Source organism: Drosophila tropicalis, unplaced genomic scaffold (assembly GCF_018151085.1).
Source record: "Drosophila tropicalis isolate 14030-0801.00 unplaced genomic scaffold, ASM1815108v1 contig_593, whole genome shotgun sequence".
Lineage (NCBI taxonomy): Eukaryota > Metazoa > Arthropoda > Insecta > Diptera > Drosophilidae > Drosophila > Drosophila tropicalis.
The window spans coordinates 2,461,027-2,477,929 of NW_027173070.1; the positions used below are offsets into that span (position 1 = coordinate 2,461,027).

General features: G+C 36.1%; 2 protein-coding genes and 1 non-coding gene across 3 annotated transcripts; 2 read left to right on the forward strand and 1 right to left on the reverse strand.

The window, feature by feature from the left end:
- Positions 1 to 938: 938 nt before the first annotated feature.
- LOC137576588 (enolase-binding protein) lies at positions 939 to 2,875 on the forward strand. Its single transcript, XM_068289812.1, has 3 exons — positions 939 to 1,166; positions 1,565 to 1,909; positions 1,973 to 2,875. The coding sequence occupies exons 1-3, from the start codon at positions 975 to 977 to the stop codon at positions 2,786 to 2,788; spliced, it is 1,353 nt and encodes a 450-aa protein (XP_068145913.1). The 5' UTR covers positions 939 to 974; the 3' UTR covers positions 2,789 to 2,875.
- Positions 2,876 to 3,560: 685 nt separating this feature from the next.
- Positions 3,561 to 7,481, forward strand: LOC137576587 (uncharacterized). Its single transcript, XM_068289811.1, has 2 exons — positions 3,561 to 3,891; positions 4,219 to 7,481. The coding sequence occupies exon 2, from the start codon at positions 4,237 to 4,239 to the stop codon at positions 7,012 to 7,014; it is 2,778 nt and encodes a 925-aa protein (XP_068145912.1). The 5' UTR covers positions 3,561 to 3,891; positions 4,219 to 4,236; the 3' UTR covers positions 7,015 to 7,481.
- An 8,320-nt stretch (positions 7,482 to 15,801) lies between these two features.
- On the reverse strand, positions 15,802 to 15,899 carry TRNAI-UAU (transfer RNA isoleucine (anticodon UAU)). The gene is made up of 2 exons: positions 15,862 to 15,899; positions 15,802 to 15,837 (listed from the first exon to the last, which is right to left on the reverse strand). It is a non-coding gene; the product is annotated as a tRNA-Ile (tRNA).
- Positions 15,900 to 16,903: the final 1,004 nt, after the last annotated feature.

A 16,903-nucleotide genomic window follows, 5' to 3' on the forward strand; every position in this document is an offset into this window, starting at 1 on the left:
ATAGGATATAGTTGTAAACTATCAACCTAACTATATTTTACAAGCACTGGCAACTAAGGCCTTTGGCTTAGACGAAAACTACATCCATACACTATAGCCTGGGATTCGAACCCGGGTCCTCGTTGTTCAGTTGCCCAAATGACTTAGACAACTCATCTACCGAGGACTGCTTAATACGTATTTGCTAATGTTTTAAGATTTCAGGTAACACAGGAAGCAAATTTGAGGAGACAGAAATCCAAGAAATAACTTAAAAATGTGTATTTTTAGTCTTAATCTTTTAAAACATTTGGAAAACTAATTTCAATTAAGAGGAAAAATGACAATTCCTAACTTAATTATATTTCATGGATAAATGTCAAATGTTGAATCAGATTAACAGTCGATGTTATGATCAACATATTTAGTTGTGAAATAAATGATTCGTCTTGCCATAAACTAAGTGTAAGTGCACATTAGTTTAGTCATAGGCTAGCTAAATGGCTTCCCTTCGAAAGTCGACATTCGATTTGGAATATGAAGTATATAAGAAGATTGGGCATCAAAAATGTTTGCCTTCGTTAGGACTGATTCCCTCCATTCTCTATAGAGCCCTACTAGAACTGAGTGCTTTCCACTCGCTAGTCTCTGTTCTTATCTAATCGCATAATTGAGTAGTTATGTTAGGAAATCACATTGGTCAGTGCCCGAAACGCACTTAGTCAGTCAGCCAGTCGGTCGGTTTGGGAGTGAGTGAGTTTGGCGAGTTAACTTTGGCTAACATTAAACGCCGAAAATTGAAGCAAATCCTTCAACAAATAGATAAATATGGATATATTGAGTCAGCTTTTGAAGCTTTTATCGGTGTCGCTGTGCGTTTGTGTTTTGCGGTCAAGTTGAATGTGTTTTGTCGATGGTCGAAATATAATTTTCAGTATTCTCAGTTTCGATTTGTCGACGATAGTGAACGGTTTCGCTTGTTTTTTCGGTTTGCAATGCTTTTTCGTCTACTATTAATCATTTGCCTTTGGCTGGGATCCACCTGTGGTGGCTATGTGGAGCATCCGAATTTCTGCATTGAAACGGAACCTTTGCTCTTGGCCGACATAGGGCAACATGTGGTTATACCCAGTGAGAAGTCTTTAAACTGTCAAATCATAGCCACCACTTTGACATCAAATGAAAAGGTGAAGGAAATATATACATAGATATATAGCAACCATAAATGGTTGGATCAAAACTGGTTTTCATTCATCTAAATCCTTAATTGAACACTTCAAAGTCACATATAACAAAATGCATTTGGTCTTTTATTTTGTGCGAGGTCGCTAAATTCATATGCTTGACCCTTTCATTTCATCAATAATTCATCAATAATCCAGTCCCTCCACTCCACACCCCTCTTGAGAACGTTGTCTCTAATATTTGCAATTGAATTAGTGTGCGCCTGAAAGAAAAGTGTCTTATAGATAATGCCAATTGAATGGCAGATAAGCAATACATATATAGATATATATTAATTTATATACTTTTATTATTTATTAGCCATCAATTGATTAATCCATGCTGTAACTTCCTTCTTTAGGCGAGTTTCATTGATACCATGTGTGCGGATCATGGGTCATTGACGGTGAAACAGGACCATCATCATTATTTAAAGCTTCACAATGGCGAACTCAGTGGGCGTGGCAGTCAAGATGATATTTGCGAAAATGAAGCGAAATCCGTTCTTGCCTGGGTTCCTTATCAAATGGTCTTGGAGCACTATGCCCGCGAATTGAATCCCAAGGAACGACTTACCTATATAGCCAAGGCCACCAATGTGGAGAGGGAAAAAACGGAATTATGTCATTTTAGGCATACAGATTTGGTCAATAAAGTGGTCGATGGTCTATTTACATGTGTGGTCATGATTTTTGGTGATAATTTTGTAAGTTATTATTAAAAAGTCATTCGAATTCCTTCTAATCAAGTTCTTGACTCCTCTGTTTAGTACGGCGTGGAGGATAATATCAATGTACTAGTGGAATTGGAGCCACTGATGTATCAACTGAGGAACATCACCTATATGCCCTGGCGTAATACTACCAATAGCTATAAAATGAATCTGGGCAGCAGTGTCCTGAAGAATCCCAGTCATGAACGTAAACCCATTTATGGCAGCATCAATTATTCCTTTGTGGAGAAGTTACGCCTGAATGTGAGCAGCATCTATCAGGTGGATGAAAATCTGGCAAAGCTTCCATTGCTCCTAGAACATCGCGGTTCAGTGCTGGAACTGGATGCAAATGGTATTGGTGGCCTACAGGTGGACGAAAAGGCCTATTTTGGACGCAGTATGGATCCCTTGAGTGAGGTCAGAGTTCAGGTCATCGGCCAATGGGTGGATCAGTATCGTGAGTTCAGCGGGGATATCTATGAATATTATGGGCATGGATTAAGACGCTATAAACAGGCACTGAGTCAAGCCAAACTTACCTTGGTGCGCGTGGATAATACAGAGCCAGTGTTTGAGGCCCCCGAATCGAGTAACCTGGCCAAAGCGTCCCTCTTCCGTGAACATATTGGTTCTAGTCACTCCAAATTGATGGTAAATGGTTCCCACTCGAATTTCACAGAATGGGAGCAAGCCGTGGATGATGATTCTGCAGAGGAATCGTCTGGTTTCTATGGCTGGTTTGTGGTCATCTGTCTATTGGTCGCTCTGGCCATCATCCTAAGTGTTTTCGCCATCGTCCGCTCACAAAGCAAACGACTTCAGGAGAGACAAAAATATGAAGTAGCCAATCAACATGCCCAACAGCCTTAATAATAATAATAACAAATCTTGAATTTATATTTTTTTATGTATCCTCTTTATTTGCAGTTAATAAAACAGAAAACTCTTTAAACCGAATTGTTAATACTCTATAAATGTCATTAATTAAACAACTGTCATTTAAATATTACAAACTATTTGCTTAAATGAGTTAATTTCCAAACAAGAGTAATTGTTTCGTTTTGGTTTAGTTGTGTTTCTGCTGCTGTTGTTGCTATTGTTGTGTGTGATGTTTTTTTTTCTTGTGGAAAATCTATTTATTAATTGAGAGGAAAACAATTGTTCCAATTCAGAAGACGAAAGGAAACCCACGAACTGCTGCGAATTTGCATATTAAGAAAGAGTAAGTCGCCAAAATACACAAACTGCATTGATAAAATGCATAAATGTTTTAATTATTTGCCATTTAGTTTTATTATTTAAGACACTATAAATATTTAATGAGTAATTTTCGCACAACACACTTTGAAATTAAATTCTAATAGAGATGACAGTAATACAACGAGAATATTTCAGATGCAGATTGCCACAATTGCTGATACATCTTTTTAGGAACAATTTAAAACATGCAACAAATAAGCCAAGAAGCAGACACTCCACACATTGTTTGCATACAAATTGTTTATAATTGACTATTTTGATAAGTTTTTTTTTGGTACAACTTCTGCACAACACTGCTATCGCAACTATCGTATCACGAGGCAACGCCCGAGTTGGCAGCACTCCAAATTGTGCTGTACACGCCTATCATCTCACTCACACACAGAGGAGTGAAGCAGAGCAATAGAGAAATTCATTCATCGAGTTTTTATTAATTTTGTGCTACATCTAGTTATTTCATTTAAACACCTTTAGAATAAACCAACTGGTGTGTTTTGGCATTTGTGTGTTGTTTATGTTTTTGAGCCGCCAACTCGAATAGCAAACGAAATCGTGTAAAAAATGTGAAATTTTCTCTCGTTTTTAATATTGTGACGCGGCCATTGCAAAACGCAAAGCAACGGCAACGACATCGACGGCGACGAGTCAACATTTTTATAACAAAAATACATTGGCATTGGCCCCAACAAAATTATATAAATACCGCAACGCAGGTAAGTCATAGCTAATTTTTCAGTAAAGGGGTTTAATAAAATTCCAAGCAAATGTCGATGCCCAAATCTCAAAATGTAAATAAAGCCAAGGATTTAATTAATTAAAAAAATAAGGAAAGATTATTTGTTTCGTTTTTATTATATGATTTTTTTCTCTGTATAACACTGTATGGATATCTCTTTCTAACAAGACAGAGTTGCAGCTGATTTTTGACTAGGACGGTTATCGAGAAAGTTATCGAATTTGAAAAATGAATGTTTGCTGGAATTTTGTTAAATTGTTTGTTTCAAAGTACATTAAAAGTACATTTAATATTTTGTCTTTAGTGTATTTGATTGCTTGAAATGGATCGCAAGAAGGTACTGGAATTGGATAAAATTTGTCGTGTTTGCATATCAGAACGAAAAGAGATGAGACCTTTGTTTAGTGAAAAAGTACCAGAAATGCTGATGGACTGCACCAGTGTGCGAGTGGAACCTACAGAGGGATGGCCGGACAAGATTTGTGTACAATGTGTTCATGCTGTTAGCCGAAATCATGCCTTTAAAGCATTGGTAGAGCGCAGTGATAAGGAATTGAGGGAATATATTAAGGGTATTACGGTTCAAATGGTCCTGGAAGAGCAGCAAGCCATGGCGGCAGCAGCAGCGGCAGCCAATGCGGCGGCGTCCACCACAACAACAGCAGTAGCACCAGCGACAGCAACAACACCAACAAAACAGCAACTGCAATTAGAACGCAAGCAACAAAAACTGCTACAAAAGCAACTCAAGCAGCAGCAACAACAGCAACAGCAACAGTTGCTTTTGGAGGAACAATTACTACAGCAGCAACAGCAGCAGCAGCAGCAACAACAACAGCAACAGCAGATGATTATACAACAACAACAGCAGCAGCAGCAACAACAGCAACAGCAACAACAAACACAGGTCAAAAGCAAATGGAAACCTTTAATGAAAAAGGGCTCAAAACAGGGCAAGAACTCATCACCCTCCATAACAAATCAAGTGCAAATACTGCCCGAACCGGCACCACCCCCGCCACCATTGCAGCCATCTCCTCTACAGCACCAGCAGCAGCAGCATCACCAGCAACAACAAATCCAACAGATACAACTACCCACACTCCAACCAGCACCCACTCAATTGCTATCCGCACAGGCAACTGGAGCGATACCGCATCAAATAATTCTGCCCAATGGTCAATTTATCACGACCGCTCAGTTAGTAGCCCCGCAACTGGCGCAGATTATTAATACAACGCCCCAAGCACAGCAGGGACACACAACAGCCGCGCAATCCCAATTCCTGCCACAACTCCTGCAGACCCAAAATGGTCAAACATTACAAATAGTCCAACAACCGAATGGCACACAATCCCTGCAATTTGTCCAGCTCGTGCCACAGAGAAGTTTGGCGCAACCCTCCCAGCATGTCACGGGAATGCCCGAGACTTCGTTGGCGGAAGCAGATGTTCAGTTGCTGAACGAGGCCTGCGATGTGGAGGATGAAGATTTGGATGAGGTATACGATCAGCTGGACTCGAAGGGTCATACATTCGAAACGATTGTACTCGATGATGATCAACAGCAGGATTTCCTCAAGGATCAGGTGCTAATCGATGAGGATTTGACTCAAAGTGAGACACAAGAGCATGAATATTTCGATGATCTGGAGCAGGAGCAACATATGGAGCAGGAGCATGAACTGGATGAGGGTGAAGTGCTTAAGCACGAGGAAGATGATTTCATCATCGAAGAGATTCAACTCGAAGATGAGGATATAATGGATGAGGCTGAGGAGTCAATGACTCCAGATTGTGAATACATAACCGATGATCAGGATCATCATTTGGCTGGCGCCGATGTCGATGATGAGATGCAGTATGCCATTATGGAGCATCCGGATGGTGAAACCGAAGCCGATCTAGAGCAGGCATTTATGGAGCAGGAGGCCGGTGGTGTGGTAGAACAGCTGACTGTACAAGATGGAGTCGAGCTGACAAGTATATCTCTCGAGAATGCTGTGGTTGAATTCAGCCAAGCAGATCAATCTGCCCTGGTCACTGCTGCAGGAGCGGCTACAATACCCGCCGAGACAATAAGCCTTAATCCGCCCAAAGCCAAGCGCTCTAAGCGGGGCAATAATGCGCATTCAGCACCTGCGACCACTAGCAACACCACCACGACCACCACCCTCACTCTCCAGCCGTGCAATCATCAGAGTAGTCCTCCACCAGCTCCTCCACCCATTAGTAGTAAACTGGCCGCTGCCAATTCCCGGCAATTGGTGCAAACGGCATCTGTAATAGCCGCTGCCGGAGCCGATGACAACTATGAGATCGATGCGAATCTTGTCACCGAGTTCATCCAACAGCATACATCTCCCTTGGGTTCGGGTCGCTACATCTGTCACTTGTGCACCACAGAGTTCCGGCAATTCAAGGGCCTACAGAATCACATGCACTCTCACACGAACTGGATACGCGCCAATTGCAAGAAGCAACCGCAATGTGAGATTTGCCTGAAGAGCTTCAAGGGTCCTGGCATGCTGCGCATGCATATGAAGACTCACGACGCTGAATCGAATACTCCAGTGTGCAATATCTGCAATCGCACCTTCAAATCGAAGGCGATACTCTATCGTCACCGTCAGACGCATCAGCAGCGTGCCTATTGCTGTGGCGTCTCCAATTGTCGCAAGAATTTCTCATCCGCTGCAAATTTGCGTTGGCATGTGGAACGCAAGCATCCGGATGTTGTGGATCCCTATTATAAGTGTGGCAAATGCCTAACTTTGTTTCAGGTAGTGGATGATTTGCAGCATCATGTGGAGACAACGGATTATTGCAATGGCGGCAACAGCAGTAGCACGGATTCCAATCAAACACATGCCGTGGCACATGCTGGCGATATGCAGGGCGCAGCTACTGCCACCCAGTTGGGAGCAAATGCCGCCTTTAGTGGAGCGGTTAGCATTGTTAGCAATGGCAATGAAATGTCCAGTTTAATAGCTGCTCCAACTGGAGCTCTAGCCACAGCAACCACTGGGGGTGCTCCGGGTGATACCCATGCCGTGGTGGTGGGTTCATCCGGAGAGGTTTACTTTGTGACGCAGGCGTAGCCAGCGGAGTATGCCGTGGCGGGCGCAAATGAATGTCTGCTCGGCCTTTAGATCATATGATAAATACATATAATAAAACTATATAAATTAAACATATATATATGTATATATATATTTTTGTACTACTCCAAACACACCTACACACACACACACACATACACATACAAACATATTGCAATCCTAGATTTTTATCCAACATTTTTGAGGATTATTTTAGTTAATATATATTTCTAGAATATAAGTTTCAAAGAGAATTTAGTTTATAATTTTTTAACATACACCCGGGGAAATATTTAGACTAAAAAATTAAGAAATACATTAATTAATATTTGCAGCTTGGTTAACATTGTTGGGAATTGTAAAATAATTTTTAAAAAAATAAAACAAACAAAACAAAAAAACAGGAAAAATACTAAAAACAAATTGTAAAATAAAAACTAAATGCTATTTGTATTTTGTAACTTAAACTTTTGCTATTTTATTCGGCGTTTCCTGTTTGCAGAAGAGTCAAATAATGGATATACATATAACTGAACAAAAAAAAAATCATATCAGATAACTTTTAAAAGTAGAATACTTAAGGGAAAGTAGTTTTTCTTTTGCTTGTCATAAAAACTTTAAAAGAAAGTCAGATAAGTTTGATTAGCTTTTTATATGGCACGTGGAATCTACCTGTCTCTATGAGTCATTTGTATTATCCTAAAGTAGGTATAGCTATATCCACTTCCAGAACAAAGAACATATGGAAACGTAAATAATATTTCAGATTAAGATAGAAGATAGAGCTTCTGATCCTAAGCATTCGTTTCCTTATTAAGGAGTCTTTTATTTTTGTCTATATTCAGATTTATGGCATATCGGATCTCAATATATATTCATCAGATTAGAAATAACCATTTTCAGCTAAAACAATCAAATTTTTTGTATGTCACAGTTCTAAAAAACTAAAAAAGTTTCAAATTTCGGGATTTCACTCCCAAAAATTTTGCAAATCTTGATTTAGGTTAGAGAATTCGAGACTTATCTGTGCATATTAAGTATATATACTAAAGAATAAGTATATGCTTTAGAATAACACTTGTAAGCGAGACTTGATAATTCACATATATTTAATTCTGATGAATTTGTGTGCCTTTGCAATACACAAAAAAAGTAATTATAAGGAAACTAAACTACTCATCGTGGGCTGCAAGTGAAAAGCAAAACTGATACTTTTCGTAAACAATTGAAATAATAAACAAAACTAATACAGGAGGCAACGTGGATTCCAATTAATAAATTTTGAATGATTATCCATCCCAGTTGAGTAAATTTAAATGAGACGTAATATGAAACGCAGAGACAAAAGACGCAGTTGTTTGTTGGAATTGGGTTCGGGTTTGGGTTTTGGTTTTGAATTTCATGGCGACGTAAATTGAAGTAAACTCCAGGGACTGTGGGGAGTGTGGAATGGAATGGACTCTGTCTATATTATATGCGCAGCTAATTTTGGCTTGGAAAAATTATTTTCTTCAAAAGAAATTAGTCATTTGATGACCTCACTTTTCACATGTCTGTCTGTCTGTCTGCTGTATGTTTGGTTAATCTAAAGTGTCTCGTCAATATAGAATATTGTTCAATTTTGATAATTAATTAGCAAATAAGTTGGCATGTATCATAAACAAAAGACAAAATCCCTCATAGCCAATTCATTTTCATGGATATTATTTATGATAACAAAGCTGACGACGGCGTCTGTTGTTGTTGCTGATGATAATAATGATAAGATAGAACTCAGGTAGCTACCTTAAGTTCTAGTAAACAGAATTCCAAGATTTCACTTTGTTTTCCTTTCGATGTGCGTGACTTTGGCACTGTCTGTGGGCGTGGCCTCCACCACACAACAAAATTCATGTAAATTCATTCGAATTAAATATTAAGTAGCGAGAAAAACAAAACGAAAAAAAAACAAAAGGTGCAGAAAATCAATATAAATTGCTTTGACATTAACATTGATTTCAAATGAAACTTCTAGCACTTGAAATTTGATGAAATTCAGAAGATTTACACATACTTTTGGGGGCAAAACTAGACGAGACTAATTACATGGGAGAATCCAACAAATTGCAAGTTTTTATAAATTTATTTTATTTGATGGAATTTGCTGGAATTGGGGGGGCAAAAAAAAATCACAAAATATTTTCTAGATTTTAGATATTAATTTTATTTGATGAGAGTCACCAAAATTATTAGCTACTCTTGGTGCCACTAAAAAAAAATCAATAACTACAGATTCATTGCTGATAGAATTCCAAAAATTTGAAAATTTTCAGTTATAAATTGCTTTTGATGATGTTCACAAAGATGATCACATACTTTTGGGGTCAAAATTAGAAAAGGAATCAATAAATTGCTGGAAAACCCACAACAAATTGAAAGATTTTAAATATTTATTGAATTATTATTCCATCAAAGCGATTTCATTAAATTTTTTTTGAATGAAAAACGAAAAGCAAAATATTTGATGAAAATGAACATGAAAAGATCTTTTGACTGAGTTTTATGTGTAATTAAACAATTTTGAAATTCAAATAGATATTTAGGTATATAATTTGTTAGCTGAATATTCAACATTATGTTTTCTTAAACTAGCCACAAATTTTATAAATTTATTGGCAATTATTTTTTACATGTTAGGTTGAAATTTCTAAACTAAAGAGTAAACGATGTTTTTATATTGAAATGTTTCGCTTAACATTTCGGTTGAACAATGCATAAATTAGCATTTTAATTGTTAATTTTACTCCCCCACCCACCCTCACGCTCTCTGTCTAGTCTAGTAATATGCTTGACTGGAAACGTCCTTGACCTTTGGAATCGCCCGTTTGTTGTCGTGCATTTTTCTAAAATATATTTTCTACTTTTACCTCACAAACTTGGCCCGTCAGCCAAATTGAACGCATGAATTGAAGAGAATTAAATTTCTCAATATACATTAATACACACATACATATGTGTGTATAGAGACTTGGTTAAATAAATGTGTATAAAATGAAATAAATGACAAACATTTAATGCGTTTAGTTGCTGCACACACATGTCCAATTATTTCAAATTTAATTGATTTGACGTAGCCGAGAAGAAAAAACTGAGAAAATATAAATTTTCATTTTGATTCATAGAATTTTCCTCAACCAAATGGCATTTGTTTAATAAGTGGCCAAACGATTAGACATTAATTTTAATTATGTACATATTTTCTGTGGTTTCTTTCTTGTCGTGCCAATATCTAATATACACACACACACACACACACACATCAGCCACGTCACACATACATGGGCATAGAGTGTATCGATTGTATGGAATTTATGACATTAGTCACGTCAAGGTATATAGAATATATATGTATGAATATATAGCTTTGTTCCACCAACTATTCAGTAGTTGTATTGAAAATTTTTAATAACCCATTTTACTCAATTTTTGTTTGTTTTTGTTTTTGTTTTTGGACCCAATTGAGAAATTTATCGCTTGTGTGCCTAAGCAAAATATGGCAAATATTTACGGATTATTTGATTTAGAAAACAAATGGAATCTAATTATGGTTCTCCTTTCGTTTCAATTCTTTTATCAAGAGCAGCAAAATATTTTCTGCAACATTTGTTTATAATAATTTCTCAAGTGCGCAACAAGTAAAATACTCATAATGCCCCATAAGGGAATAAACAAAAACAACAAATGTAAAAATAAAACATTTTAAGATTTTCAGACTTTCTAGTTTTCTCCACTTTCATATAACTTAATAATAAAAGATTTATGAGGGAAATACTTTGAAATATTTCACTTGGTCTCAAATTGAAGGGAAATCCTCAATCTATAAAGATTTCATGAAAATCGGGACTTCCTTTAGCTCAATTTTCCCTTGTTTAGTTTAGTTTTTGTGTCTTTGAATGATTATCTTTTCATAGTCGATTCCAATGATCCAGTTAATTGGGTTCTCAAAGTTTTAACTCAACGAATTGATTATTTTTAGAGTCTATTTCTTGAAGTAAACAAATTTCTTGACAATTTCTAAGATTTAGAAGTAGAATTTCTAAACATTTAGTCTCTCATTAAACTAATTACATTTGAAATTAAAAATCCCTTGCAAACTTTGATTTCTATTTACTTTTTTTTTGCTTATTTCCATTTGAGTTTCCATTTCTGCATATTGAAAATATGAGAACTCAAGCTGTCCGTGGGATTGTTTTGGTTATTCAAAAATAAACGCAAAATTTGTGCTTTTTTGTTAAACTTTTTGTTTATGTCATTAAACCGACAAAGAGTAAACAAAAGAAAAGAATACATTTTGCTTTTGCGGAAGAAACCGAAAGCGTTGCGACCATGGGGGACTGGCGGGTTTTTTGGGGGGTAAGTGTAGATCTGATGAATGATTACGTTTTGTTATGGTGGCGAGGTGAAGGTTTTCCCATCCCTCCGCCTACCTCCCTCCCATGCAGCCACCCACACAGTTTGCTTGGCAACATATGATTTACATACATTCACTTTACAATCAGAGGGCAGACTAAGAGAGAGAGAGAGAGAGAGAGAGAGCGACTAAGTAAGTTGAACAAACACTTGTTGTTACTTATCGTCCCACCCATTCTCCATCTCTGGGGGATTATTCGTGAGATCCTCCATTGACGCAAATTTTGTTTTGTCTTTCGGTGTTTTTTTTTGGCAACTAACACTTCCATCTGAATATTTCATCTCTTGCCGCTTGGCTCACAAATTTTAATAGCGTCACGAAATTGCAATTCGCACGTTGAAATCGCATTTTGTTTTCATTTTTCAGTTTTAGATCTCTTTTCTCTCTATACACATTTTCTTTGATAAATATTTATATACATTCATAATATGAATTTCATCGAACCAACATTGTGCCAATGATTTGCACAAAATATTTAATTGCTTACCAAAATGTTGTTCATTTGCATGAAAGAATTCACATGACTTTGTCTAAACTAATAATAGTTTCGCAATTTATTCTTCAAATTTTTTGGTAATTAAAGAGTTTAGAGTCTTTAGAGTCTAAAACTAAATACTTTGAACATTTTAGAAAACTTTTGTTAACTCGATCGGAGTTCCATTCTAATATGAAATACTATTTTCTATTTTGACTAATTGAATTTCCATTTATCTGTTGTCCAAATATTTTACAGAATGTTTTAGAACTCAAATAAATTATAAATAAAATGTTTCTCCATGTATTTTGTCGAAATATTTGCCAAATTCTTTAGGAAAATATATACAAAATTATTTGAAAATATTCGAAATATAGAATATTTCTGAAAGTTTAAAGAGAACTTTAAGCCAAATATTTGGCAGCTAGAATTGCAAAGAGTATTAAACATTCGTCTTTAGTTACCATGATGGGGGAAAACTTTTCTTCTTGCCCTCTTTTGAATTCATTTTCCTTATCGTTGGCATTAAATTAAACTTGATCTACATATGGCTATATATACATATATCTATATATATGCACTTGTATTTGTCTGTAAGTGTAAACCGTCTGTGTGCAATGTACATACACATAAATTTTGTACAAATACTATTCAAATATTTATATAATTCGTACAATTATAGATAATCGTTGTTGTTGTTGTTGTCGTCTGGCTAGCCATTAGATCTTGGCAATATTTTTAGCATTATCGTTGCTTTATTTTCTTCTCTTTGGCGGCGCAATTTCATTTCCGATTTTTTTTTATTTTAACAAGAGATTTGCAAATTTTATTTTCTGTCCACACGAGCAGATCTTTGTTTTTTGTTGTTTCTTTCTTTCTGGGGCACACTCTTGACATTGACTCATTTTGGTCATGAATGTGAAACTGAAACTGGGTTTAGGATTTGCATTTTGGTTTAGAATAAATTCATTTTTCATTTCATTATTCTATTGTCCTATTTGTATAGCATACTTATTTGGGGCGGGGTGGAGAAGAGGAAACGATTCGCATTTTCGCGGTTAGGCAAACTTTTGTCTCATTTATCATATCGGGATGATCTTAGCCGGCATTTTTGAAAGGAGGCAGAAAAACATTTTGGCTCTAATCCAACGCATTTCGTAGGTGGCAACAGCTGCTAATAAAATACATTTTGATGGTGGTCAGGGCTGCCTTTTTTTCTATTTGAGAAAAGAGAAAAGATTTCAACGAATTGAATATGAAATTTGTTGGTCCGTCCGTGTCCGTCTATATACTTGTTTGATTAGCCCTGAAAAATGTTGTGCCAACTGTTTTTGCTTTTTCTTTTTTTCTACATTCTTTTGGGTGAGTTGTTTCGCCTCGTGCCATGGGGACAAGAACGGGCAATGCCTTTTAACCAGAGACTCATCCGCAGCATCAGCATTCGATTTATCGTATATAGAGCGCCACACGAATACGTTTTCGATTTTCGATCACGATATTTGGTCGTGTTGGCCCCCTTCTGGCTCTATGTAGTTCCGGCAACCAATGACGTTTCACACCCGCCCTCAAAAAAGCCAAAACAGAAACGCATTGACTACAGACAGATGCCGATTGACATTCTGGCCCAAAAGTGTATAGAATGCTTTTGTCTGTCTGTTGAATACAATGTCAAGGTTGGGAGATATCTATTTTAGGTTCAAGTATTCCAAGTGTTCTCCCTTTGAAATACAAATTTCGAATATTTCAAGAATCTTTTTAGCATGAATTTTGACTTGCGTTTTTATGGTAATACAATTCGGAGAATTTCCTATCATTTTAGCCACTTTATTGTTCTTGGACATGACTAATTTTCTGATTATCTGTTGGTTTATCTATTTGTCAATTGTTACTCAACTTAAAATCCCCATTCAACGATATTTTAATTAACTTTTCATTACATTTGGCATGAAATTGAAAGTAAAACAAAAACCTACTTATTGTATTCTGCCTTATTTTCGGTCGAAATATTTCATTTACCCTTTAATAGATGGTGGGTATATTAGTAATGATCTTCGTGCTGATCAGGAATAAATATATATAATGTCACAGATCTATATTTAAGCTTTGCAATCAAAATCAATTGAACCAATTGCTGGAAATGAAATCCATTAAACGCTATAGATATATATTTCATCTGTTAACGCTCATTATTTATGGGTTTCAGCTTTAACAGGGTATCAACCAATTCGTCAAGGGACTCCCACCATTCACATGTTTATGAATTTTTCACTGTCAAGCGAAATGATGCTTCTATACATACATACATACATATGTATGTATGCCTAATGATTAGTCATCCATGAGCGTTGTTTCCTCTGGTTAGTGGGCCCCAATTTTGGTAAGGAGCTTGACAGCCGGCAAATAAACATCTATATCTATACATACATAGCTTTATATAGAGAGAAAGAGAGAGAGAGAGAGATTCGTATTCACACAACGACAAAGGGAAATTGTCAGTCATCATCAACATCATCATAGGAGAACGGAAAACGGAAGGCAAATCAGTGTCAATATTTTTGTTTTCACATTTCATATTTATAGAAATCGTTTTTAAATGGTTTTATAAACATCTAATCACGTTTAAAGATTAGAATAAGCTTTGCGCATATTTATAGATTTGTCGTATTACGATTAAAAGGCATTGGGCCATGTGTGGATTGAGTGTCTTCCCCCAGGCAATTCCATTAGTGGCCAGCAAGGTCAAACTTAATGTTCGATTTGCACAGGTGCACTTTAGTAGCTCCTTTTAAATCGATTTTCAACCTGACCCTGAGTTGCAGGAGAAACTGAAGGACATTATCATTGGCATTGGATTGAGGGTGCAAATGAATAATGATGATGCGTGCCTAGCATCACCATCATCACCAGGTCTCGGAAGCTCTTGTTTCCAGTTCAAGTCTGTACCTGCCAGACAGTCTGGGTCTCGAACAGCTTTTTTCATTTTACTTTTCTCTCTTTTATTATTGACAACACGCGCCTATTGATCCCAATTTGATTGAAAACGCGAAAAACAACTAACAATAAGCAAAGTCAAAAGCAATTGACAGACGTTTCCCCGTCTCATATCTGTGACTGAATCACACACAGAGCCATCAAGCTCCGAACAGCAGCTGCACACAATGGCCAATAAATTGAGTTTATCAGCTGATTCTCATTGAGTAAATTGTTCTATTTACCAGACAATAATCTAACCAAAAAAAAAACTCTGTTTAGATACAATTCATAATATATGAGTCAAATAAACGAAATGGGGACAGTCGTATGATCAGGAATTTGCTTAGAATAATGTTTCAAATTAAAGCCTACTGTTAGGTCGAATTTCATGGGAATTTCAATCCTTTAAACAACAATTACAATTTATGACCATTTTTAAGATCAATATGTTTACAAAATTGAGTTAAATATGTTTCAACATCAATTTTTTCATTTGAACTCTACAAACATTGAAGATTTTCAAGACAGAGGCTTACTTTTGGGACAAATTGTGTAGAAGAAGTTGTTGGACAAGATTTGGCAAATATGGTCTGTCTTTGTTAACCATTTTTCATGTTATTTGTAATTAATTTATTAGTTAACCAATTTTGTATCAAGAAAATACTCAATCTTTTGCCTAATTTTAGGTCGAGATACATATGTCAAAAATTAAGCTGAAGATGTTTTAGTATATCATATAAGGCCTTTTGGTACTTAATTTTGATTCAACGAATTCTAGAAGTATTTTAATCTCACTTTGCCCAAACTGAATCATAGAAGTAGAAGAAAAAAAAGTTTTCTTAATAAAAAAAAAAAAAAAAAAAGGTCCCAACTGACGGACCCTTTCTGCTGCTCCAGGTGAGGCTCGAACTCACAACCCCGGCATCGCTCATACACACAGAATACTGATTATAAGTACCGTGCGCTAACCAATTGCGCCACTGGAGCTGTTGAATTCGAAGTAATATTTTCGTTTCAAGATCTCTCACAGAGCCAGTTGGCTCTCAAGCATGAAAACATTTAAAATTTAAAAGAAAAATATATATTTTTTATTTTTATTTTTTATAATTTAATATTTATTAGATTAATATTGAAGTATTTTAGTTAGAAATTATGGAAAAGCATGTGTATTTTTTTTTTTTTTTTTTATTAATTTTTTTAAATTTAACCAATTATTTTTCGTATCATTATATACTTATGTAAATATATTTTTTAAATTAAATATACTTATATTTTGCAAAAAAAAAACTTACTTCATTGCAAGAAATTTCAAAGCAGCAAATTCTGAATAGATTTGTGTGCAAAGTAAATACATCAGAAATTGTTGGGTTTCAAGTGCATCAGCTGTTAAATGTTTCAGGCATCCTTTCCGCTATTCATAACCACTTTTTGTCTAAACTCATTTTCCGTTTTCCGTTAGACACACACACACAGAGAGAAATCGTTTTCCGTTGGCAGCCTCCTAGTCGTCCTTCTGTTTTTGCATTCATCCTCCATTCAAAGTCAATGTCAAGGATGGAAATTGAAGGAAACGAAAACGTTTCAAGCGGCACCCCATGGCCAGGGACAAAGGACGAGCGACAACCGACTACACCAAGGACATGAACATGGGAACAATGACGACAAGTTCTGAGAGCCTTTTTGAATATAAAATTTATTTATGGATGCAGCAGAAGCTACCAACCAGAGGCCCCTTCAGGGTCATTTATGGCCACAAAGCTCAAATATTTCAGTTGTTTTTTTTCGCCTTTTTCGGAGAAAGTTCAACCATTCTTCTTTCCTTATCTTTTTGCTCATTTATTTTGCCCACGATTTGCTATACATATCATTTTGTTGTTTTTTATCAACTGCCCACTTGATTCTGGAGCTATTTTTGTCTCACATTTTTTATGTGATGTAAAAATATCTAAACGTTGCGTCACATTTGGCATTTACCATTTATTTTATTTTCA

What these genes read in the sequence shown, in the direction of transcription:
- LOC137576587 (XM_068289811.1), top strand. Translation starts at nt 4,237, where the DNA reads ATGGATCGCAAGAAGGTACTGGAATTGGATAAAATTTGTCGTGTTTGC.
- LOC137576588 (XM_068289812.1), top strand. Translation starts at nt 975, where the DNA reads ATGCTTTTTCGTCTACTATTAATCATTTGCCTTTGGCTGGGATCCACC. An exon ending in CTTTGACATCAAATGAAAAG is followed by an intron (nt 1,167 to 1,564) that starts GTGAAGGAAATA and finishes TTCCTTCTTTAG; the next exon opens with GCGAGTTTCATTGATACCAT. An exon ending in TGATTTTTGGTGATAATTTT is followed by an intron (nt 1,910 to 1,972) that starts GTAAGTTATTAT and finishes TCCTCTGTTTAG; the next exon opens with TACGGCGTGGAGGATAATAT.